Raw genomic sequence first — 26,265 nt, 5'->3', positions numbered from 1 at the left:
GCGTCTCAATTGCCTCCACATTTGTTGTTCGGATTCGGCGTGTTGAGTATGACCTTGCACACCAAGTTTAAAGCGAATCGAGACGTCCCGTTGTATTCAATTAGCGTGTCACGCCAAACTATCAAAACTACTATCAAACTGGGATGTTAAACATCTTGCAACTCGGAAGCTACGCAAAATCCCACCCAAAGGAAGTTGTTGGAATCAGCGTGCCAAGAAAGCCCTTCACACCAATGTTAGAGGCGATCGTAACGCCCCGGAATATCCATCTGATAGTCGGATATCAATCTGCTGCTAGATTGACGGACATCAATGGCAAGCGTCCTTTCTCATGCGCCAGGGGCATTGCCAGATCCTATGGGCCGATGGGTTCCTATGGGTTCGCTCGCCGATAGCCGAGCGAACTTCACCAGCTTTGTGGTCGAAAGGAGGTGGAGATCGTATGAAAGCCCGTGTCTCCATTCGCGTATTGCTATGCACCGACAAGTCCCTTATGCTAATGCTCCTCCCAAACGTTGAAAAATCAGGACCCTAAGATCCAACGCAATAGGTCATGTGTCTTTAGGTATTTTCACAGTACGAGGGTTTCGTAATCTGTCAGAAAAAAATGCTAATGCCATGGAAGAATGCTAGAAAAAAATGCTAGAAATTCGGTGCTAGGCTGCGTACCATCTATGCCCTCAGTCTTCTAGTGACTTCTAGTGGCACTGTTGACCTTCGTCACCAGTAATTCTAGAAAGCTGTTAAGATATTAAAGATTACATAAGAAAGAAGACGCCGCGTTGTATTCTTGTTCCGTAAATAATTTTGCTTTAAGGTCTTGGCGGCCATGCGATCATGGCACACATGACATCAATTAAAAGGGTTCACAAGATTACTGTCGTAAGCGTTATTGTGCCGAGGAACGAAACGACGAGCCCAACGAGCCCTTTTACAATATAGTGGTGTATCATCTTGATATGAGACAGCATGAATAAAGCAGCAAGTAAATTATTTTTGCTATTCATGGTGAGCTCATGCAGATTTCATGCATAAAGGAGGTTTCAACTTTCATAGCGCAGTCTTTTGCCAAGTTTTTGGATAAACAAACTTGCAACAGTAATTATGCAGTTTGCAACTGTGGTGCGTCCAATGCACCTGTGTAAACATCCCGCCTTCTCCAGAATTATAAAACATGGCTCGAATTGTCTGCTATTTCTGTGCTGGCACGGACTAAAAAAACACGTGCGGGGCTAACTGCTTCCGCAATGGAAAGGTCAGATATTGTTCATTACACAGTTCCCGCAAAATTGCGCCAAACAAAATGTGCTGTAACCATACAGAGTGCTATTCCGCGTTTGTATCTCATCTTACTGCGCCTGGCAGTCATGTCTTAGAACACATAAGATCTGAACTAGGGGCGAAACTTTTCAACCCGCCAACCCTCCAATATCTGACCTGCAAGAACCCGCGGGCTTTTGGCTGGGTTATGGGCTAAACTTAATGGGCCTTTGCGGGTCAGTAATCTTAGCAAGCAAATTGTTTGTCTTCCCATACTTTTAAAAAATAGTACCAAAGCCAGAGTGGACGGCCAAACGCAAAGCAATCATGGAAGAATCGTAATTATATTTATACAGCAAGCACACCAGTGACAGAAAATCCATAGCAGACATAACACACCAGAAAACCAGGCTGCACAAATTTAACAGCTTTAAACAAACATCTCACTGAAAACTCAAGAGTGACAACCCAAATCATCCAAACTGAGACATTTCACAATAAATCAACAAGTGCATCGCACCCCCATCCATTGGATTTCAATTAAATTGGGTCGCAGGCGCTGCCATCAGCGCTAAAGTCGCTTGTGACATTTGTAAATTTCTCAGTTGCACTGGTTCAGAGTTAAAGTCTTCGACGATTTCGAGTTGCGTGGTTGCAAGGCTATCTTCGGGGGCGATTTTTTCACTTGCTTGAAGGATAAATTGGCAAACAGATACGTTAAAATGACCAGAAAACTGTCCCGACCATTTGTATGCCTTCTTCGAAATCTTCATTGCATTACAAATAATGTTGATGGCATTATGTACTATTGCAAGGCACGAAGAACAATTTTCCCGTGTAACATTAATCCTTTTTATTTGCCCGTGAAAGGGCATAGTTTAGTCCCAGAAGTTCGAGAACAGCAAGGTGGTCATCCACTAAAAAAGACATAGTTCAAGTTCCGAGAAATCACGCGTAACGCACGAAGACTGGACGCGCAGCGTACCGCCGCAGCCGACTGCCCCCCCCCCCCCCCCCATGTACTGTCGGGCCGGGGCGATTTGAGGCGTGGAGGAGGGGGGGGGGGGAGGAGGGAGTAAGTGCGCACTGTGAGGGTGATGTCTCTTGTTCATGTGGGGCGACTCGGAAGTCAGACAAAGGTCCAGTGATAGGGCCTTGGGCAGTGCCCGTCGTGCGATTAAATCGCGGTCGGCTTTGTCAGTGTCTTGGCAGTGTCTTGCGACTATGGAACGCTAAAACAGCCCCAGTCGTACCGATCCATTTGGGAAACTCAAAACAAAAGCACGGCGAAGTTTAAAGGGAGCATGCCACCTGTTTGTATTTTCACTTATTTCGGATCAGATACGTCCGAGTCCATCGCTGATGCCAGCTTTCTCGAAATCTTTCTGAATAGCTCAAAATTTCGATTTGCAGTATCCGCGCTTGCGCGAATGAATCTCATTAGACTCCCTGCGCACCACCACGAAGGTAATGCCTTTCATTTGCCTTGCTTTCCAAGGGATGTGTCCTGTTATGTGAAACGGAAATAAAGAACACTAGTCCGAAACGAAGAATATGAAAATATGCGTAGCATGTTCATTTTGTATTCCTTTAATGTGTGTGGTGTATGGTATATCTGACCGTGGACTGAGCAAAGGACTAAGCGAGCACACACATTGTTTCTTACAACTCATCAGTGCTCTGTGATTTCACTTAAATCGCACTTGGCATTAATGTTTTTTTGCAATTCTTACACTCGCCAACCACTGTCGCTCAGCAAGCTTACTAGATTTCGATTAGTCACGCGATTTAGCTGGACTTAAGTCCTCCTGGGAGCTCGTTTCTCACAAGATATGCATAGGATCTTCCTCGACTTTCCCAAGGATGTGTATATTTTGTTTCCAGATGAATGCAGCTGATACTTGTTAGTGTTGGGGGTACGCACAGCTGCCTGCATGCGGTTGCCTGTGTGATCGATACACTCCTTTGTTGGATGCTGAGCCGGCCGGCCTTGCCGGTCCGGTTCGGTCCGGGTCGCCGGCTCGGTCAACTTGCCCGGCGCGTCGCGCCGGAGTGCAGCCTGCGTGGCGCGCGGTGATTGGTCCGTGGCCACGTGACCCGTGTCGGGGTCGGGTCGTCGGGGCACGGGGAGCGGGACTGTTTGAACGGAGCCGGGCGAGTGGTGGCGTTCCCAGGATGTCAGCGTCCAACGGAGCGGAGGTTTAAAGTTGGATACACCGCGAACCATGCCTTCAGTCAACTTCGGCCAGGCTTGCCTTAGCGCCATGGTATTTGTCTCCTTTGGTGCTCCTTGAGAAACGAACTGGCGCACGTCTCTACAGCTGGAGCGATGCTCTCTGCATTCTGTGATTGCATCAATAGACCTTGCTTGTGATGCGGGCATATCCATTTTATTATACTTTCACTGACGCATTATCTGTGTGCCAGGATAACAAGCCAATTGTCCCGAGCTGGTTTTGCTGCACCTTTTCGACTGAACTTTCTCCGATGGCAAGCACTGGAGTCGCTAACTGAGCACTTAATTTTGAACACTGCTCTGTAGCTCCTTGGTTCCTTGGGAGTACTTAGACCCGCCACTGCTGCTCACCCGATGCTTAGAATGGAGCATATATCTAGGTATCGCTTCACGACCTGTGTCGCGCACACTTAGCTCTAAGGGTCGCTCACTGTAAGTAACTAGCGCGGATAGGGCACCCAAGCGTGATTTATGTCGTTCCTGCCGGCTCCGTATCAGCAACAGACTTCAAACTGCGTCAGACACCGGGCACTAGGGGGAGGGGCATTTGGGGGACGGTGACCGACCGCAACACGCAGGAGGATCGGTTCGGTACGTGCTGGGTGAGTCAGTATGGAAATGCCCGCTGCAGTTTGCATGATTTCTAAGGTAAAAAGGCTTGGATAATCTAAAAACCTTACTTTTTTGAAAAAATGTTCAGTTTTTTTTTACAAATCGGTGTTAAAATTCTCTTTCCCTCAAATTACTGGGGCATATGCTATAGTTAGGGGGGGGGGTGGGGGTAATGATGCGTGGTACTGCAGCGGCCTCGATTGTCTCACGTTTTTCGCAAAAAAACTGTAGCTCCAGCCTCTTTAATGCTCTAAGAACCGTGCTCAGAGCTAGAGCAAACCCATCCTACAAAATTTTGTCAATATTTGAGAGGTCTTGGGGCAAAAATGAACTTTCATTGATTAAGTTGGCATGAAATTACACATCTGCTACCGTTGCAGCACTGTTCCCTTCTTCGGGCGTGCATCTTGCGCTTCCTGGACGGGCATTGGTGCCGCCGGCCGCTCTCGTACCCCACCCCCGTCATACTATCCGCCCACGCTCCGCTCCGAGTTTCATGTGCGTGCGTGCGTGCGTGCGAGTGTGCGAGTTTGCGTCACGCTCCCGCTTGAGGAGCTGGGTGGTTCGCCCGTGCCCGCTCGCGGAGTTGTGTGCTTCACCCGGGCCCGCCGCGTCGTGCACAAGAACATTTCGAAGCAATCGATCCCTCTTCGTAATGCGCCCAAAATCTGCTGAGTGCAGCTGAGCGCACCGTAATCGTCATCCGTGGGTGATTTCGGTGAAATTCACTACCGACGTGCGCACGAAGTGCAGAGCTACCGTGCCGGATGCAGGGAACGTGAATAATGAATATATTGAAGACGTGGGATGCGTTCATCAGGGCCCAACTCAACATCCTCTACAAACCGTGCGTGGGGTTCATTGAACTGTATTTCGTTATGACATCTTTACATCACATGGGCACTAAGCAGCAAAAATAAATAGCTCTGCACTTATAGCCGCTTCCATGAATGCGTCCCGCACAAATCGTTTCAAACATGGTACGATGATATAAAGTAGGCATGGAAGGATATTCACGTTGCAGGCAGTTTCAGCATTTTGTTCTAGCTACAAACAGCATCCAGATATCAAAATTGTGCAATGGGAAAACTCGCCCCCCAAAAACGCAACGCAACGAATATCTTAACATGAGTTCCCAAAACACGTTAAAACGTTCTAAAACATTTCATGCACCACGCTTTCTGGAACACGACTAGTGCAGTCCACTCGCAAAGAGCGACAGCCCAGAATGTAATACAATGAAACCATGGCACCTTTCCATCGTCCCATCCTGACTCAGGACATTTCAATGGAACGTCGTCTTTGACGAGCATCTGGGCGAAGCAGCACATGAGAAGTCCGCTGAAACATTTCAAAAATGAGCGCGGTTCAACTCCACTCACGTGTAGACAAGCAAAAGTCTGTATATAAGAACAGTAACGAGATACATAACAACCACGATGGCATGTCAGCAACGTGCGCACGCCATCAAATGTTCGGCCTCGACGGCAGAAGCAGCTGACCTATGCAGGGATGCTTGTGCGTATGCACATACAAGTAATGTCGCGTGCGTGTGCTCTCGGATACATCCGAGGCGTTGAACTGACGACCCTGCGCACCGGTGGTGGGATGGAGCTGAGATTCTGAGCTCGTCTCGAGCGCGTCCGGTCGAGCTTAGAGCTGACCAACCCGACTCCGACCTGGCGCTGCTCCCACGCCGGCTCTTTGTACTGGCAAATTGGCGCACACTGCGATGCGCAGGGCGGCGGCCTAGGGCCCCGCCGCGGCGGTATCACATGCGATGGCAGACTGGGGCGGACGGGCTGGGCGGCGCGCGCCGCTGCGCCCTCACGACGCGGCCGCCTCGGCCGAGGTGGCGGTGTGCGACGGCGAGCCGCGCCCGCCGCCGCCCGACGGACCGCCGCCGTCGCCGCCGTCGCCGGGCGAGTGGGGCTCGCGCCGCGACCGGCGCGTGTGCACCTTGGCGTGCCGCTTCTTCTCGTCGGAGCGGGCGAAGCGCCGACCGCACACCTCGCACGTGAACGGCTTCTCGCCGGTGTGCGTCCGGATGTGCGTCGTCAGGTGGTCGGAGCGCGAGAACGAGCGCATGCAGACGCGACACTGGAACGGCTTCTGACCCGTGTGAATGCGGATGTGACGCGTCAGCTCGTCCGAGCGCGAGAAGCGCCGGTCGCACGCCTCCACTGGGCACGCGTAAGGCCGCTCGTGCAAGGGCGTCTTGGTCGGCCGGCTCGGGTACTTGCGCTGCCGCACGGGCACCAGCTTCAGCGGCAGCTGTGACTGTTGGTACGCCTGCGACAGAATCTCGTGGCCACGGCTCGTGTCCTGGCTGTACTGGGACAGCTGGGCGGGCGGCTCGCCGCCCGGCGGCTCCTCCTTCGGCACCAACGGCGGCGGCCCGGCGGCGGCGGCCGCTGCCGGACCGTACTCGAGCGCGGACAGCGCCGGCGGCGCCCATTGGTGCGGACTCTGCTGGCGCAGTGGGCTGGAGAGCGGCGCCGGGCCGGCTGGCGTTGAGCCGCCGCTGCTGTAGCTCGGCGACGGCTTCATCGAGTAGGCGCCTGACGGGTCGAAAAGCATCTCAGGAGGCTGCGAGCCGAACGGCACCTCGCGGCTGAACGTCTGCATCTGCAGCTGCTCGCTCAACTGCTGCTGCTGCTGCTGTTGCTGCTGCTGCTGTTGTTGTTGCTGTTGTTGTTGTTGCTGTTGCTGTTGTTGTTGTTGCTGTTGTTGTTGTTGTTGTTGTTGTTGTTGTTGTTGTTGTTGTTGTTGTTGCTGCTGCTGCTGCTGCTGTTGCTGCTGCTGGAACAAGGCCTGCTGGCTGGCCTGCTGCTCGGCCGCCTGCTGGCCGAATAGTGAGAAGAAGGGCGAAAAGAGCCAGGGCGCCAAGGGGGCGGAGACGGCGCTCGCGCTGGCTGTGACCGTCGCCACGGCCGCAGCCGACGGCGCCTGCTGACCCTCCGGCTGTGATACGGTCGGGTCCTGGTACGCCAACTGCTGCTGCTGTTGTTGTTGTTGTTGCTGTTGCTGTCGCTGCTGCTGCTGCTGCTGCTCGCTCTGACTGGCGGCCTCCTCCTCTTCCTCCCGCTGCTGCTGACTGGGGAACATGCCGCTACCGGCCGGCGGAGTGGCCGGGCTCGGGCCGGCGGGCGGCGCGGCGGGGGTGGCGGCCCGCGACGCGCTGTGGCGTCGGAGCAGCTCCGGTTCGCCCTCGCTGCCGGCCGGACTGCTGATCGAGCGTTCGCTCTGTCCACCTGCAACGAACAGGTGTGAGCGTCAGTAGACCGGCCGACGTACCGCGGAGCGGGGCGAGCTCGCGGACAGGTGTGAGCGTCAGAAGGCCGGTCGACGTCCCGGGGAACGGGGTGAGCTCGCGGACAGGTGTGAGCGTCAGTAGACCAACCGACGTCCCGGGGAACGGGGTGAGCTCGCTGACAGGTGTGAGTGTCAGAAGGCCGGCCGGCGTCCCCGGGGAGCGGGGTGAGCCCGCGGACAAGCTGGCGGCTTTGCATGGCTAGACGACAACAGCAAAGGTTTCAATGTTGTGGGGAGACTCGAAGATGGGGACCTGCACATACGTCACGCGACACACGCCTGCACAAACTCCGCACAACACATCGAGAGGTTCTCCTCGGCTAAATTTATCCACGCCCGAATTCAAGATCATTGAATATAGACATGGGTTTAACTGCGCTTTATAATGCAATCGCAGTCGTAATCGCAATAAATGGCAACAACTGATTACACGTAACCCCTGACACCGTTTTAGTGGAGCTCATAACGGAAAAATCTGACGAGACTCAGTTTTCCATTGTTCTATTTTATCACCCCGTGCCGTAAGCGAGATCTTCAAAGTTGTGATCTTATCTGCGCAGCACTAAGGCCTGCTCACAAGTATTTTATATACTCGCACCCCGACTGCTGTTGTTTGGCTTATTACACCGATCCCAATAAAGCACTGAGCAATCCCAATCCGCTGCTTAAATACATGTCTGCGACAGAGGTCGAGATGCAAACCGACTGCCGCCAAATGGCAATTATCGACATCACCAACAGCGAAGTGAACCGTGATGCCCCCCCCCCCCCCCCTCCGATACCCGGCCGTGTCACAGCTTGCCGCCAGCCGCAATATGCCTGAGCATAGACATTCATGGAAACGCTTCATTCGCAGGATTTTTGTCGTAAATTATGGACAAATGTCAGGTAAATTTACGCTCAAACTTACTGTTTTGCGATGGTAATTGCAAAGTAGCGTGAATAGAGCCTGTAGTGTCGTGTTGGTGTCGAGGGTGTTAGAACGCTGTTACGGTCAGCTGTTGTCGCCAGCTCAGAGTGAGGCTCTTCGCATGTTTGCGATCAGCTAGTTAATGGAGATGAGGGACGGCTAGGCAGTGGGGTCGACCGAAGGCTCTAGAATGATAAGTCACGTCGGGGTCGGGGGACCACCACGCGGTAGATTTGACCTGGGAGCCAGACGGGGTGGAAGTACGCCTGTGTGGCTGGCGCCTGTGGGGCCTGAGTCTCTGTAGCGTAATACGTAATACTTGTACCGGTGGGCTCCTACTGGAAGACGATTCAGAGGTGAGTGCTATCTTAATACGGGCTCAGAGCGGGAGAAGCTTCCTAGCTGAACTTTGGAAGACGTTAGAGAGATAATTTTGACCAAAGAGGTGCAGACAGTAATATGGTGTGGCAGTTCTTGAACCATTTGTCCCAAAATTTCGTAAACGTCACATGCATACACATAGCCTTCCAAAAATATGCACCCAACCCACTCCGTTACCCATTCCCTATGGGTGCCATGGGTCTTCCCAACCCGTGAAGTCCCTATGGCGATGTCCGCCTCCGCCCTGACCGCTGAGCATAGCATTACCGGGGACTCCCCTCCCTGCGGTGTAGGGCGCGCGCGGCACCGGCTGACCGGGCGCGCCGCGCCTCGGCCCGGCAGCCGCGCGCCGGCCGGACCGTCGCCAGCCCCAGGGAGCTCAGTCGGCGGCTTGTGATTGTCTAGCCGGCGCCGGTAACCGTCGGCGGCGACCGAAATACGCCCGTGGCCCGCTGCCGCTCACATTTAGCCTTTACGGCCGCTCCGAAACGGGCCGGCTATTTGCGGCCGGCTTCACCCGACGTCACCGGCCGGGGCTGTCTCGGCGACCGGTGACGTCACACGATCGATCGACACGTGACGGTCAGGGTCAAGACTAAAGCCGGCGGCCCGGCGACTGGTCGTTGGTGGCGCGGGGGTGGTCGCCTTTAACGGGGCGCCCGGCGTGCGGGTCTGGGGACAATCGCCGAGGCCACGCCGACTGTTCGCCACGCCAGGCTCTCAGCAGAGGCCAGGCAGCCGGTGATCAGGGGTGTGTTGAGACCCATCAGGAGCTGAAACCGTGGGGACAGTGCGCAAGCGCTGGAGGGGTGGGGACTGGGGGATACAACGGGCTGTCGCACTTCCCCCAACTTGTCGAAATTTAAGCATTAGTCCTACTTGACGTCCATACAGGTCGTCCTGACGTTCATACAGGTCGCCTTGATGTTCGTACAGGTCGCCCTGATGTTCATGCAGGTCACCTTGACGTCCATACAGGTCGCCTTGACGTCCATACAGAATGGTCTATGGAGGCACAAACAAAAAGAAACCAAACCAGCAAGCGGCACCTGCAAACCCTCCCCGGCCGACGGGCAGCCCTCAGCGGCCCGCCGAAGCGAGCTGGAGAGGCGTGCTCGGTCGTTACGGCCGGCTCGCGGCCAGCGCCGGCACGCCGCCGCCGTTCGGCCCCGACAGTTGTGGCCCGGCCGGCCGGCGCCACCGCGGCCGCCCGCTGTCCGCTCCGCCAGTCTGCACCCTGTCCTGTCAAAACTGGGACAGCGGCCCGGCTTTGCGTCCGCCTCGCACCGTTTACGACCGGCGCGTGCATGGATGAGAGTGGACATAAATAATTGGCGCGACGGCTAGCCTGTCGCAGGGGGGCCGTGCGGTCACGGTCTGCAGGACGCTGCACGGTGTGCACGGGCGGAGCATCGTCGCGACAGGTATTTTGGCCCCTCCGCACTTCTGTAAAATGTATTATGTACCTCGCGATAGACAAGCCTCCAGAAGGGTAGGGACGTCTAAAATCGGGACGGCAGCCCTGCTCTGCTTCTTTTTTCTTAACGCAATGCAGTAGGGTTGATGTGTAGCTTAAAGGATAAATGGTCTATTCCGCACAAGTGACTCGCTCAGGAAACCGCAGAACGCAGCATATTTGCCGTAAGCCTAGCGGGACTTGCTCATACTTTCCCCATTTGCAACCCATTCGCAAGCGCCTATAACCGCGGGTAGAGATTCGGATCTGTATGGAGACTCCCAGCCATGTTTGTCTCACCCCTAATATGTGACCAAAATCGTTCGAAAAATCGCCTGAAACATTACGGACAGACTGCATGTGGCTGTGCTGCTGGGAATAACTTGGCAGTTGCCCCTCACGCGCGGTGAGGCACTGTGAGACGGGCCGAGAGCCTCCGATCTCCGGCTGCCCGGAGACCCCCCCCCCCCCCCGGACTCCCGGCTGCTTCTGAACCCGGTGCGTTCAGAAGCACCCCTGACGCCGTAACTTCTAGCTGAGTTAAGAGGGCCTCCTTCATATGAATGTTGGTAATCAAAGTGAGTCACAAATCCTTCATTTTGAGCAAAGGAGCCTCCCCAAATTTGATTGAGTGTAAAACATACTCTAACCGCCACCTAACCGCCCCCACTAACCGCTACCCCCTCCCCCCTCCACGCCCTGCTGCGCCGCCCATGTTGCCGTGCACATCCCCCTAAGCCGTCAAGTATGGCCGGCGACCGCACTCACTATCCGTGTTTTCCAGACTGCACCAGCGCGGTTCGTGCGAACTCGCCACGTGCTTATCTGCCGGCCAAACGCGCCGCCGTCGCCGGGGGCCCGCCGGACGTGCATCCGGCACAGTTGCCGACCGGTAGCGGCCATCAAGGCCGCAACCCGCGGCGTCCGATGACCTCACACCCGACCAATCGCCGTCCGGTCCGATGATGTCATCTCATGACGTCAGCCGTGACGTTGCACAGCGTGACCGCCATGGGCGATGCGGGTTCTGACTAGGGAAGTGACGTCACACTATGTCGTCACACCAGATTGCACGCGAGGCGCGCGGCCAGGCCGCCGAGCCCGATCCAGCTGCCACGGCTGGACACGAGGCCGGCTGGCGGGAAACGCTGACTGGATGCATGTACGGCACGGCCATCTGGCAACGCTCCCAGAAGGCAGCTGCCGTGGCAACGGGGGAAGAGGCCAGCGCACCGCGCGCATGGGTTCGGCTCAGCGGCCTGGGCATCGCACACTGAATGCAGGCGCCGAACCATCTCAGAGGACATTCCGAGGCTGTGATAAGGAAAATGAGCAAGACTTTCGTGACAGAATCAAACGAATATTATCTCACGCACATGTCAATCGTGGTCAATTTTCACTTTCCCACGTCCGCAAAACTTCCACCGTCGAGACATGACCCGAAGCAGTGACGGTGGAATCTCGGCGCAAGTGGAAGGTGAATGGGAGGGGGGGGGGGGCGGTGAAGGACACACGTAATCTCAGCCGAGAATTGATAGTAGCAGCCATCGACCTCATTTCAAATAATACTGGAATTGGCAGGCAGCGGCTTCCCGTCCCGGCGCCTGTCCCGCCCCATACCGCTGGACATATTCATGGGCAGCAGGGATTCGTGCTGACTGGCGGAGGCGCCGTCCAACGACAGTGAAGCCGTACACGTGTGCACTCAAACGCACCCGCCATGGGTGCACCACCAGCGCCCAGCGGAGTGCGCATGCAAAATATCACAACGTTCAATGGACTGGATGCTGTGCTGCTAGGCTTGACGCTATAACTGACAATCATAATAGGTAAAACAGATTTTTCGAAGACCAAATGATATGTAAAAAACATTATTTTAGTCTGATTCCAACACACATCACGCAGGTGCGCACCAGGATTTATTTCAATCACGATATTGTAGCTAATATACTTTTATCCAGAACCAGAGCCCAAAAGCCTATGTAAGGGTTGCATATAAGGGAGAAGGCCTTTAACATCAAACCTCAAATCTTACTGATGTGAATTTCTGTTTTGGTGTCTTAATTTGTCAAAACAAAACAAAACTGTCCGTTGTGCCCAAAACTTAGTGCTGGGCAAACCCCATCGAACACGCCGTGGATACTTTCACAGACATGCTTTGCTGCCCTCTGTTACTTGGAATGTTTTTCACGACGCAAGCATGATGAAACTAGACAGTTCATGCACGTATGGCAATTGGCCAGCAGTAGCAGACAGATAGGTGCCGCGTTGCCAGTTGGCGTGACCGCGGGAGCGGCCGGGCCGGCCGGGGCGGCTATGTGGCCCGCCTGTCTGTGACTGACCTGCTCCGATTGTCGGGAAGCTGCTGAAGAACGATGGTATCTCGAGGCTGGTGGTGACAGGCTCGCTGAGCTCGGCCCCGCAGCTGAGCAGCTCGCTGGGGCTGAGCGGCGGCGAGAAGGGATCCTTGCAGGTATCGAAGCCAAACAGGCCCAGGGGCGTGCCGGCCAGGCTAGGCGCCGTTACCAGCTCCGAGCCTTCCATGATCATCTTGGCCGGGCTCGCTAAGGCACCTGGAGGCGAGGCGATGGCGTGGCGTTAGACCGCGTGGGCGCCTGCGCTCGTCGGCGCGCACGCGACTCCACCGCGCCAGCGCCGCCAGCCGACTGCCGTTGGCACTCGGCACCGCCGTACTACAGCCACCATGCATTTCATGAATGGGCGCCGGCGGCCGACCCGCTGGCCAATGGTGAGCGCCGGCCGGCCAGAGCTGTGACGTCACATGATCTGATGTCACACCCAAGCTGACCAATATGGACAGAAGCCGCAGCCAACCGAACAAAACGATCTCCGTAAAACAAACTGGTGTGCAAGAGCGATGCAGATTCACTTTAATGAGGACACAGGAGAACCAAAAATGCCGTCTTTTGGCGATTTCTTCATCATTTTCCTTATACCGGCGACCGCACTGTTTCTGCAGCATGATGTCATAATTTCTACTACGCCCCGCCCTACTTCCGTCGCTGAGCAATCAGGTTCTAGAAGCCGGATATATGACATCATACTGTGACGTCACACAATTCACTGCCGCCTAAGATTCGGCTCGCTGCCAAGGAATCCCAAGCACGTGATCAAACTCGACCGACTCGAAGCTCTTGAAGTTGCTATGAAAAAGCTTAGCTTATGATTGGTGAGGACTAAGGTGTGCAAAAATGATAACAAGATTAGATACTCGGTTTTTGCCTTCTTCAGAACATGACTAGGGGAACGTTTATCAAGCGCGTTGACTGAAAAGCTTTCCGACACAATTCGGATGGATTAGAACAACCCACGTGAGACATTTCCCTGTTCAGTCCAGCTAGGGGGTTCATTAAATATATTTTGATACGTGATGCTGTCACGACCTAAGTGCCCGACTATTTAATTTTGGATGCCTGTCACGAGTGGTAAATGCCTCAGCGATTTTGCGGTCGGCATCATCCCTGCGCCGGCGAAGCAACTTAATGCGCCAGCTGGAGCACCGGCTCATTCAAACGGGACTGGAGCACATGATCTCTGGAGCATCTCCAGAGACGTCTGTTTGGTCCGGTTCGTGAGCCCTCTGTAATGATCGCCGAAGCGGTACATGACGCAAGGCTTGGTTTCGCCGATGTAAGCTCACTAGCAGCGCAAGTACATTATGTAATAAACAACGCACTTTGTGGCGCTACGCCTGTAAGGCCGTTGTTACAGGTGCGGTAGAATGTGTCGCCGGCCAAGTAGGTGGGTGGAATCAGCTATTCTTCAAAGTTCAGCCCTTTTTCCGGACGCCGCCAGGTTTGGTCCTGACGCAATCCTCGAGCCTCAGTCCCTCTCTCTCTCTCTCTCTCTCTCTCTCGCTCTCTCTCTCCTCTCTCTCTCTCTCCTCTCTCTCTCTCTCTCTCTCTCTCTCTCTCTCTCTCTCTCTCTCTCTCTCTCTCTCTCTCTCTCTCTCTCTCCTCTCTCTCTCTCTCTCTCTCTCTCTCTCTCTCTCTCTCTCTCTCTCTCTCTCTCTCTCTCTCTCTCTCTCTCTCTCTCTCTCTCTCTCTCTCTCTCTCTCTCTCTCTCTCTCTCTCTCTCTCTCTCTCTCTCTCTCTCTCTCTCCTCTCTCTCTCTCTCTCTCTCCTCTCTCTCTCTCTCTCTCTCTCTCTCTCTCTCTCTCTCTCTCTCTCTCTTTTCTCTCCCTCTCTTGGTCTCAGAACAACATCAATCGTTCTGGTAAGCTGTCTCATCTGTCGCTTGTTGCCGTCGTGCTGCCATGCGCGACGTGCCATCCAGGCAACAGGATGGGTCGGATATCTAATACTTCATCTAGCACCTGGTTATGCCTCTGTCCAACGGAATTACGTGGTGAGAAGAGGGACAGGAGTAACTTCCACTACGCTGCGGAACGCTGTAATGTTAACCCCATACTGGCCAAGACTTGTTCTAAAGTTGTATCGAATGTATATTGCCAAATGGGAACCAACGGTTTTGACGCAAAATTTGAGAACATGCTGCAACCTTTGTTTCATAGGCCACGAGTGTATGCTCCCCGGACATTCGATTTCACGAGTGAGCTGCAATGCAGTTCCAACGACCTCACGAACCCCACAAGAGGACATCTGGAAGAATAGCACAGAGATGCAGTACGTGTCATGCAGTGGCTCGCTCCTTGTCGCATTTACTGCCTCTGCATCTCAGATCTCAGCTATTGGGGCATTTAACATGAATTCGGCCCATCGATGTATTTCTGTGGGCCCAACTCCCTTTTCCTTTCTTTTTGTAATGTGCCACAACAGATTCGCAGGTTCGCTGGCGGCGTTCGTCCATTGCACTGCAATAAATATGCAATCTCGACTTTTGCACTAGATCTTTGCCAGGCCGTTTACAAAATACAGTGAGCATGGGCCTTCCAGCCAGCTGGCCTGATTTTGGTCTATATGGTCGTGGATCAACTACATGCTCATGGATCAAATATTTACAAATAAAGCTTTCTGCTCCTTTCTCCCCTCATCATCTTGCTTTTGACATATCGAGACAAGCCCACATAGGTTTTGGTGTTGCTTACTGATCAGTAAAGTGAAAGTACGATTTTCAAAGGCAAAACTTAAGATGTTTAAAATAATTAGCGCTACCAACAATAGTTTGCTTAATTTAACACGTGAAAGGTTGCATCTTGCCCTTTAGATTCAACACGCGTCTTTTCGCCAAGAGTTTTTCTCTTCACACCGTAGTAATTCCGCAAAATTCTGGCTGGAAACTGGCTGGAATGACGAAACCTATGCGGTAGCGGTACAATCTTTATAGCAGAGGTGTTTTCGTCCAAAGCGTTAAAGCAAAGGGCGTAGCGCAACAGTGTCGATGCTGCGGATTAACATCTCTGGAAGGTCGAAGACCTCTCATCTTCAATATAAATTGTCTACGGGTTTCAGAAAAATAGAACGAAGCAGTTTTCCACATACGCCGAATTCCTTTCAGATGTTCTACAGTTCCTTTGGTTAAAAAGCCGATTTTTGAATCGTGATGCAGACTCGAACTACAAACACAACACCGGGAAACGTTTTTGCTGGGCCAAAACCTTTCGGCCATGGCAACCCTCAGGCGTGCAGATGTGCTCTGGCACAGCACAAAAACGGAGCTCGGGCGCAGGGGCAAAGCATGAAACGGCGACAGTAATCGCTACTTTTCCCTTCTCGCGAGGGGAAAACGTCGTGTAAGAGTGATAAGAGGTTCAGTCACACGTATAATCCGCTCACCTGCTCATTTTCAAAGAGCACGAGAGCTAAGGAAGTCCGCACTGTCCGCACATTAGCCTCCGATGCGTGCAGAATGACTTTGCCCGTTCCTAAACCCACACATCACGACGTGACCTATGCTTCTCATAATAGCATCCTGTTACAATGTACATCGCTGATAGAATGTCTTACATGACAGAGAAAAAACATCACAACGTTCGTGGACGCGTCACTTGTGACTTCAGGACGCTACTGATCAATGAGTGCAAGCTCATGAAAAGCGCGACGTCCGGAGGTTAGTGGCTGGTGCCCGCCTTGTTCTTGTGGATTTCCCGCATCGTCAGGGGCCGGATCTGGTTTCACCTAAGGGGAGATCTTGCATCATCAGCGCCTGCTCGGTGCATTCCATTCAGTGACAGCCCTAGCTATTGGTTTGGCGTAGGAAAAAGGCATGCCATTATTTTTGCCATCGATCAAAAACCGTTTTTTGAATTTTTTTTATTTTTTCTTGAATAACCCAAAAATTGATCACGCCTATTTACTTCTACCTCGTGCAGCTCCGATGCGGGCCTGTGTCAGATCGACCCGGGACGTACGGTCGAATAAGACGACCATGTCTTGAATGCTCGTCGGTGAACTTCTTAAGCATGTCATAAAAGGAAAATACGCTTTTGCATAACGTCTTATCGAAACCCCCCACATTTCAAAATTATTGGAGTTCAATCCCAGCTCATAAACCTTGACAATCGCCTAAAGACAATGTAACAAAGACTGAAGCTCCAATTTATTAAGATTCATGAACTTAGAAGGGACCAGTTTATTACGCAGAGCATGAGAACTAACCGCATGCGTCCCTGACAGCACGTTTGATATTTTTGCTGACTGGAGTTTATCAAAGCGTTAGCCACGTCGTTTCGAGTCCAAACATGATCAAACATTGGTTGAAAGATAGGTCGGCAGAGTAAAATCAGATCACTCAAGTGACTTACAAACATACATGATACATTCTGGAATGATCACAAATTTGTGGGCTTAAGCTTTGAATACAAAGTGTGGCCCACATCGTACCTAATTAAAACGACGATGAAAGCCCCTTCAGAAGTCTTCTTCATTTCTGCACAGCGGATTTAAGACTTTAAAACAACCAGGCGAGCCCCGAAGGTTCAATGGGCCCGAGACGGCCAGGGATTCCGAAAAAGGCACGCAACCCAGTGCGCCAAAGTGAACCAGCTGGTACGACCAAGAAGATACCAGGTCATGAGAGGGCCACCGCGCGATTAAAACATCCCACGGCGGTCATGCGCGGTGTCCGCCCCTCCTGCCAGGGCGAATGGCAGGCGACGCCATTTGGTCTCAGCAGGTGAGTGCGTGGTAAAGCCCCAGTGATGACGACGACTCAGACAGCAGGTCAGCTGAGGGCTTCATTGGGGACAACGGCTGAAAACCGACATGATAATGACCGAGGCCTCTTGATGTATACAGAATGCCAACGTCAAGTGGATGGATGTTTGGGGTAACCATCACAGCCATTCACGACGCCACCACATATCCCCTTCGGCTTGCTCCAATGTGGGTGCACGTGGGGGGGGGGGGGGATTCCAAGCATGCTCCGTACTATTTGTCGATGACGGCGGGACTTACAGCTGCCAGCACTCCTTCCCTGACCGGGAACCCTAGCCGGCGCCGGCCCAGCCGGCGAGCAGCGGGCTGTACACCAGGTGACCCTGTGAGTCAGAGCCTCATGACTCAGGTGACACTGTGAGTTAGCGTCCCGTGACTCAGGCCGAGGCCGGCCGGGCCGCCTGCCCCGGAGACGCTGGGTCGGCTGACAATCTTGACATTTGAAATGAGTCCGGCGCGACCGGCCTGATCATCTGGCAGCCTTTGTGGTCGGCTGACGGCGGCCAGGACGCTGCAAGTGTTCCTGGCCCCGCAAACTGGTTGGCGACTGGTCTCATCTGGCAGCATCTGTGGTCGGCTGACGGCGGCGAGGACGCTGCGATCGTTCCTGGCCCCGCAAACTGGTTGGCGACTGGCCTCATCATCTGGCAGCATTTGTGGTCGGCTGACGGCAGCGAGGACGCTGCGATCGCTCCTGGTCCCGCAAACTGGCCGACCACATTCAGGGCGCATTGTGAGTAAGCAGCGGCGAAAAAGAAAAAAAGAGCAGTAGTGATGCGTTTCTTTCACGTCAGAAACATTGAGGTGGGTGCTTCCATGTCTTCTGGTGGGGTCATCCGGTGGAACGATCCGGATCCCACGACCACCACTTTCAAACTGGTCAGTGGGATCCACCCGTCATCAGTTGCTAAGCTCCTAGATACAAACACAATGCCTAATGGATTCAGATATACTAATCGCCTCCGAGAAACGGCGCATCAGCCTTCCTGTCGCCTGCTTTCAAAGCCGTATGAGCTGATGTCCATACCGGGTGCAGTCGATCTAAAGCAGATAATTGCGCACCTTACGATGAAACCGTGGATGACGATTTACATAACCTCAAGGAGCCTTACGCCATTCACTCTAATTTCCTTGACGCAGTGAATGACCCGTATGTTGTACAAGGCCCGATTCACGGAGAAGAGCGCATACAGTTGCGAAACGGACAGGAGAAAACTCTAAAACGCGTCGGACGTTGTCTATTTCGGTTCAGAAGCGGGCATGAAAACACCAAAGAGTCTGAGGATGCCAAACCACAGGAGTCAACCACGGTCTCTTTCATCGTCCTAATAGCGTGATCAGTTCCACTTAGAACTACCACCTGAAACCCCCAACATTCATTATCTTTCCTAGTGGCGGATTTAGAGATTAATTCATGGAGGTGATGCTGATGTAATATGCTGCTAATTAAATGGCATCGAGGCTTCCGAGTAGAAGATTTGCTTTCCAAGTATCTGTTTTATCTGTTAACCGTGTTGTCTCATCCGGCCCAGCCCGTTCATTTGGAGTGCCCTTTGTTTATAGCTGGACACCTAGGCCGGGTGTTGTTTTTGAGCTTCGCAATAAGCATCTCGCGCCTTGGGCTCCGAAAGTAAACGTAGGTGGCGCACCTATTGTATCAGTGATCCGCGTTCTCTTCGGAGTAGCTGCCGCACGCAATTAGAAAACATGGTAAAAATGGGTGCTTGCTTAAACGACCAGAACATACTGAAATAAAAGTGGCTTACTGAAAACGGTTGGCGTGTTGTACAGCTGCCGCAGTTTGAAATCAACGACCAGTACCTAAGAATAAGACAGCAAGATAAACGCTACTGGGCGCTAGCGAAACCCAACATTCGTCTCTTGCACCGCACTATTTTTTCGAGATCTATGAATTTGTAATATTCAACTTTTATGGCAGTTTCGAACGCTGATAAATAATGTCTGAGGCATCTCAATCCAGGCAAGTTTTGTAGCCAGCATGCGCAGACTCGGATGCAGTTCCAGTGGCGAAGCACTACCATCCGCGCTGCACCGGAATGTCTGCTGCTAGTCACATGGAAACTCGTGCTTGACAACGCGTTGACACGAAGCCGACTCGGGGCTGCGACAATTGTTTGGGTAGTTGAGGTTGGAGTCCGCTTAAAACAAAAACCTACGTCGGCTGGAGTCGGAGTTAAATCAAACATACTGGTTGATTGGTTGACACGATTTCAGACATGTCAAGGACACTGCCGGATTAAATGGATAAAATAAAAATCTGCTGTGGATAAAAATCTGCAAAATTTCTATAGATAGCTCGCTGCGAATCTTGAAATGCAGCCTTGGACGTAAAATGAAACGATGCCTTTCTCGTCCCCCCCCCCCCCCCTCTTGTATCTCAGCTTTAACGTGGCGCCTATGGGCGTCGTGAATGAAATGTTTGCCCAAAATATTTTGAGGTACAAATATAATTAATAGCTCACAACGCTTCCGAACAACTTTGTATGTGAGGGTCCCCTCATGACATCCCGGAGCGTCCAAAAACATCCCTTGGTCTTCCGTAGAGACCCTAATGAGTTTGGTCACAAATTTCCATTAATCAGAAGGGCTTCATAAAAGGCCTAAATTTCCAATGGCGTTGTTCACGATTCTTTCTTTAATTCTTTCGTCGCTCTTGCCCGTGGACAAGGGTCTCTAAATGGTCCTTTAAGAGAGTGCGTTACTTTTGAGGCATTCTTCAGAAGCGTGCTCTGATGTGAAACCTCAGAATCAGTTACGTGTAACAGTGGCACTGGGGGGGGGGGGGGGGAGAACGACAGAGCAATGGTTAAGTTGCGCGATTGGGAAAACGGTGTACGGGGTTTGATTCCCCGTGCTGTTCGCTATTTCTGCTAGGAAGAGAGGCGGACGATGGCATACAGCCCCAACAGCTGAGTTTGTCGCAAAGCCACAACGACGCACGTTATAGCACAAGAAAGTGCAGCTGTAGCACCAACAATGTCTTATAGGCAGATCATTTTTTTTTTTACAGATTTGTCAAGTCTTAGTCACGCATTTAGGAATTCGGCACGGCACAGCACAGCACTTTTTGTTTCATTCTAGCCCCAGATTTACTTTTTGGAATAGGCGACCTAAGCACATACAATACATTCAAGTGAGAGATCATCGCAGCCTTCGCGACTGTGCACTGGATTCCACGTCCTTCTCGTTAAAAATTTGCGTGAAATTGGCATGGTGAAGGCAAAAAGCTACCTGTAAGCACAAACAATGAGGATCTTGTTACACCTGAACTGTGATGGCCAAGATGTATTCCAGCATTTATGGGCGTGACTGACAGTAGAAATGAACGTTTGTGATTGGCACAGCGGCCGAGCAAGTTATTTAGCGAAAAGCAGCATTACTGGAAGTTTGAATATGTGTGTCACTGGACCACGTGATATGTCACTGGTATATCCCGGCTTTGAAAACGCATTCTTGCAACGAGCACAGCAGCCAAGAAAATTATGTTTTCACACGCAAAAATGCGCACGCTGTTAAAAGTCATAGGGGAGAAGTGAAAGTTACAGCATCACCACTCAGCCAAGACTCAATCTCTTAGAATGACGTGTCGATAAATTCGGTTAATAATAGCCTCATACTTGACTGCATTTTCCTTCTAGTCTTTCCAACATTTACATTTACATTTACAACACACCAACATTACATTTAGTCTATTTACTAAACAAGCATCTAGAGCAATGAGTGTATGACGAATATTACATAACGTAAATATTTGAAAATGCAAAGCAGCTGAAAAAACATCCTTATCGGGGCTCAAACTGTATCTCTTGGGGGGCATGCTCCTCATGTTGAGCTGGGTCCCCCAATGTTGGGCTACGCCCCTACAAAATCGGGCTGGACTCCAAAATATTGGATGTAGCCTACACAGGGTGGAACCTGGCGCTTAATGCTATCAGTTCTGTGCAATAAAGATAATGAAAAGTTCTTCTGACTAAAAATACATTTTAAACCCAAGTCTGCATTTGCATGTGTCCCTAAGATATGAAAAAGTTGAATTACTTCACTGTTGGCTCAAAATGTCCTTGTACTGTGCTGGTTAAATGAAATGCAAACACTTTAGAGCACTGTTAGTGAATGTAAACATCAAACGCATATTTGCAATCGGCCTCGTGTTGCACAGGTTTCTCTTGAGTCATGGACGCCCCAGAACCACAAGTGAAAGCCACAGACAACGTCCTACAGCTTTTGAGCGTACCACTAGGGGCGGATCCAGTATTTTGTCATGGGATGGGCCACCCTTGACGGTGGAAATGGAACTTGAAGGTTGGTGCCTCCCCTCTCACAAAGTTTCTCCGTCTTTCGGCCACTCCACTGTCAGATTCCTATTTTCTAAAGTCAGGAAACCATCGTCCCTCCGCGCATCCTGGAGGACAAGGCATGGGTAGGTATGTGTGTACATGGGTAGGTATGTGTGTACATGGGTAGGTATGTGTGTACATGGGTAGGTGTGTGTGTACATGGGTAGGTATGTGTGTACATGGCGCACGTTCATGTTTTTCCAGATAATTATAAACAAAATCAGGCGCAACACGACTCGACTGGCCAGCCATCGTCAATTTACGTACAAGAAATCCGGCAGAAAGCTACCTTTTGTAGGTCGCTAACCTTACAGGAAATGGTTGTGTGTCGTTGGGGCTTCACGACGCTTCTGAGACTTTGTGGCGATGCCTGCCTCTCACCCTGGCAGAACTGGTGGTCACCGTGGGGAATCGAACCCCATGACTTATACACAGCGTCTAAATCGTAATGCCAATAAAATGACACGCCAATATACGAATACTGCAATGCTGATGGTGGTGGCAGAATGCGGCGAAGCTATTGAGATTGGTAGGTTTTTGATACAACATACTTTCTCGTAGTCAAACATACCTACGCCCAGCTCCCGAAATATGTCTCAACCGTTTAGAAAATAAGAACCGTTTTGTGTCGTTGACGAGGAAATAATCAAATTTTATGCTCCACGTTTGAAGACTGCTATAGGAATAAGAAAATTGCCCAAATTATATCTGAGGAATGTGACTCGAATGATGCGCTTACAATATGAGATTCACAGATTTAAAAAAAAACGAGGGAAAATATGTATGCTGGGCGGCCGGCACGCATAGATACATTCCACTCAGAGAAAAAAAAATTGGAAAACGTGACTACTGCTACCTGACATGAATCTCCGACAAAAAAGGAAACACGGTGCACATTGTAGCACACCTCTTTAAGGAGCGCCAGCGACTGCAGGAGCCTTATTAGCACTCACGGGTCATGGCGCAGCCGGCTTTCGAATACCACCTCTCCCCGCGTGGGAGTCAAAGGTGCTAAGCACTCGGCCATCCCGCCCCATCAAGAAGGGATCTTTATGTCCTGTATCTAAAACTTTTATTATATCTGAAGTTTGCACAATTTTTTTGGTCATGTCAGCGCTAACTACATATGTCAGTGGGCACGCCCAGTCTTGTCACGAACACGCATTTTTACTGCTATCGCTCGTCCCCTCCCTAAAGGCATCTATCGTGAACAATGTTTGGCTCTCAAAAAGTGACGTAAAGAGTGTGCCACCAACGCGTGACTTACTTGGTAAGACTTTCATTCGTTGGCTGTTTAAGTGTGAAGCATTATCATTCCAACGAATTACAACTTTTTCCGCAACGCTTAAACGGAACAATTTGTTTGCGCGACAAGCTCTTAGATATGGATATTCGGCTGCATAAGTGCGTACTGCCGGGAACTTTACTTGCACTTCAGCTTCACCCTTACACTTTGCATTTGTTTGATAACGAACATATTCGACTTTTAGCGTTGCTACGTCACTCACATATATCCTCAACGGTGATGGATCTTACTGTAGGTATCGTCCGCTGTTGTGTATCTTGGTCCTTATTTTTTCAAGAACGTAAGATAGCAGAAAAGACGCAGGACAAGGAGGGGGGGGGGCAACCCTTCATATTGCCTGCGCTGACCTGAACTGTGGTCAGGAGCGCAACCGGTTATAGTGAGAGAAGGACTTCGCGAATGACAAAGGGTCCTTACTGGTGGAAAGGCAGCAGAGAATCCAATCCCGCCAAAATCACCCGAAACTGAGTCAGCTTATTTTTTTCCAGTGCTGGATAAAGCTAGCACAATGCAAGCACAAACATATGAACGGCTGTATGATACTGACAGCGTGCATCGGCTGTTACCAAACAACTCACTATATCACATAGTGGCAGAAAGTTCCTGGGCCTGCACAGGCTCGAACCTACACCATCATGATTATGTACGCCTCGCGCGGCAAAACTGACTGCACCACTCAGTCCGGGAAGAGCGCAACGGAAGTCAGAATACTGGGGGATTAGAGTGCAAGAAAAGCTTGACCCGGTATGATGCAAGAATCTGGCACCTCTAGACAAAAATACCACTGGATCAACGCAAAATAATGAAACTTTTTTGGCGTCGGTTGCATTGCAATTCGTGAGCCGAAATTTGATCTGCCGGTCTGTTTTCACATGCAAACCTTCAAAAATGGGCTAGTTTACACGGGTGGCGAGAGATAAAAGTATGCTGTCAAGCGGTAGTGCTGCCAACAAACCTGCATGGCTCCCCCTGGTGCTGGATACAAAGTCTCCAGCGCCAGTGGGAACCATGAAGGACATCATCCGCTCTGGACTAAGTCTCTAGCGCCAGAGGGAGCCTTGAAGGACATCATCCGCTCTGGACTCAGTCTCTAACGCCAGAGGGAGCCTTGAAGGACATCATCCGCCCTGGACTCGGTCTCTAGCGCCAGAGGGAGCCTTGAAGGACATCATCCGCTCTGGACTCAGTCTCTAGCGCCAGAGGGAGCCTTGAAGGACATCATCCGCTCTGGACTCAGTCTCTAGCGCCAGAGGGAGCCTTGAAGGACATCATCCGCTCTGGACTCAGTCTCTAGCGCTAGAGGGAGCCTTGAAGGACATCATCCGCTCTGGACTCGGTCTCTAGTGCCTGAGGGAGCCTTGAACGACATCATCCGCTCTGGACTCGGTCTCTAGTGCCAGAGGGAGCCTTGAATGATATCATCCGCTCTGTACTCAGTCTCTAGCGCCAGAGGGAGCCTTGCGCATTTTCGCCTAGCGCAGTGCCAACACATAGTTCAGGGAACCAGATGCACAGAGATGGAAACAGAGATCTGAGATGCACTGCAGCTGCCACATGTATCACCATCCGTAAAAATGGAAATTAAATAGGAGTTTTGACCATGTGGGTAAATCCAGCCAGATAATGCAAACTTTTAGCCGGAGCCAAATGGTGCGAAGGCCGCTATCAAGCCGGATAGAAAGCCCGGTACATTGCGCCATGAAAAATAATCCACCTACGCCATGCCATAAATCCATGCCATTTTAACATCTTTGCACTTCTCTTGAAAGTTAATGGTATTAGCTGTACATATGAATCAGATTGAAAGCGCTTTAGATGGCTTGGATCACATGTGACATGGGAGATGCAATGTTGGCAACAACAGCGGCTGCTGAGCATTTTGATGGTATGTATACCGGTCAGCTAGATCAAAGCCAGCTATTTAGCTTGTATGAATATTACTTAGCTTCCCATTTCAACGGAGGTAACAAACGGTTTACGTTCCATTTGCGAAAACTGAAAGCATCTATTCCCGGCTTAGAACATCTCGCTTGGCACAAACGGCGCAAGTTTCTAATCGCACAATGCACTATTAATGGTCGCAACCCATTCAATATCTCATATACGAAGCTCGACACACTTAATCTGGTCAACATATCCTCTCCGAAATACGCATCTGTGCGCTGCGCCATGCTCTGGAGGACCCATGCCTACTCACCTGAGCCTGCCGCCTCTTCCTCGCCGCCGCCACCGTGGTCGCTGCTGCTACTACTACTCGACTCCACTGGCGCTGTTGAGTCCATACCGCGCGGGCTCCACAGCACCATGTTCACTACAGCATTCCCGGCGTCCGGCTCCACTGAACACGGCCCGGATGGGTACGGCGGCCGAGCGGCGCGGCGCGGGTGGTCGTCGGCACGTGCCAGCCGTCGGCGTTCGCCAGCCGACACCCTCTCCGCGCATGGTGCCAGGCGTAACTGGCTGCCGCCCGCGCCCGCCCGCCGTACTATAGGCGGCCCAAGCCGGTACCGCGAATCGGGCCGCCTTATTCCGATTCATAAAATAGCCTGGGCGAAATGGGCCGGCGGCGTGCGCCCATTGGTCGTCAGGTGGGTGACGTCATGCACCTGACGCTGGACGGCTCGGCGCCGAGCGCCATGTAAGTAACGGCGGCGGCAGCGGCGCGTGCGCTGGATATGGGCGGACCTTGGCTGGGGTGGCACACATGGAGCGACCGTCGGTGGGTGACGGCAGCTGGCGGTCGGCGCGGTCGCGCTGGGCGGGGAGGGCCGCGCGTCTGCAGCACGAGTCACGTCATGGGCCGCGCTGGGCGGGGAGGCCGCGTGCCCGGAGCCCGAATCACGTCATCGGCCGCAGGGGGCCGACCTGCCGCAACACCCTCATGACGCAGCCCAACGCTGGTGACTCCTGAGACCAGTGCGGCACTGCCGTTGGTCGGTAGCGGCGCCGGCGAATGCGGTTGGGATTTTCATCCGGTTGCTGTTGCGGCAAGCCTCGGTCTTCGGTCGAAGCTGGAGCGTCGAGGTGGCTCCAAAGCAGCTCACGAACAGCCGGGTCCGTTTAGCGGTGGTCCAGCAGCTTGTGGGTGTATATTACCGGACGATAACCTCAAACACACCTCAGCTCGGATGGCCTCAGCTTAAGGACCCCATTGTCGAAACCTGCCCTCCCCATATCCACCACGGGGAGAAATACAGCTTTAGATCAGCTATAACAGCGTCGTGGAAACGCCCCAGAGGTCACGGGGTCAGAGAGTCTTTTTGAAGCAAATGATTTCCGGGCAGTACCACAAGCA

The 26,265-nt window shown here is 52.2% G+C and overlaps 1 protein-coding gene across 1 annotated transcript; it reads right to left on the bottom strand.

Moving 5' to 3' along the window:
* Positions 1-4,874: 4,874 nt before the first annotated feature.
* LOC119111834 (transcription factor SPT20 homolog) lies at positions 4,875-25,402 on the bottom strand. Its single transcript, XM_037235667.1, has 3 exons — positions 25,168-25,402; positions 12,513-12,743; positions 4,875-7,362 (listed from the first exon to the last, which is right to left on the bottom strand). Exons 1-3 carry the CDS (start codon positions 25,274-25,276, stop codon positions 5,936-5,938), a joined length of 1,767 nt encoding a protein of 588 aa, XP_037091562.1. The 5' UTR covers positions 25,277-25,402; the 3' UTR covers positions 4,875-5,935.
* Between the last annotated feature and the right edge of the window lie 863 nt (positions 25,403-26,265).

The sequence above is a fragment of the Pollicipes pollicipes genome, unplaced genomic scaffold (genome assembly GCF_011947565.3).
Source record: "Pollicipes pollicipes isolate AB1234 unplaced genomic scaffold, Ppol_2.1 Scaffold_7261;HRSCAF=8764_pilon_pilon_pilon, whole genome shotgun sequence".
Lineage (NCBI taxonomy): Eukaryota > Metazoa > Arthropoda > Thecostraca > Pollicipedomorpha > Pollicipedidae > Pollicipes > Pollicipes pollicipes.
Note: the sequence above shows the minus strand (reverse complement) of the source record. Positions and strands in the feature narration are given on the sequence as shown.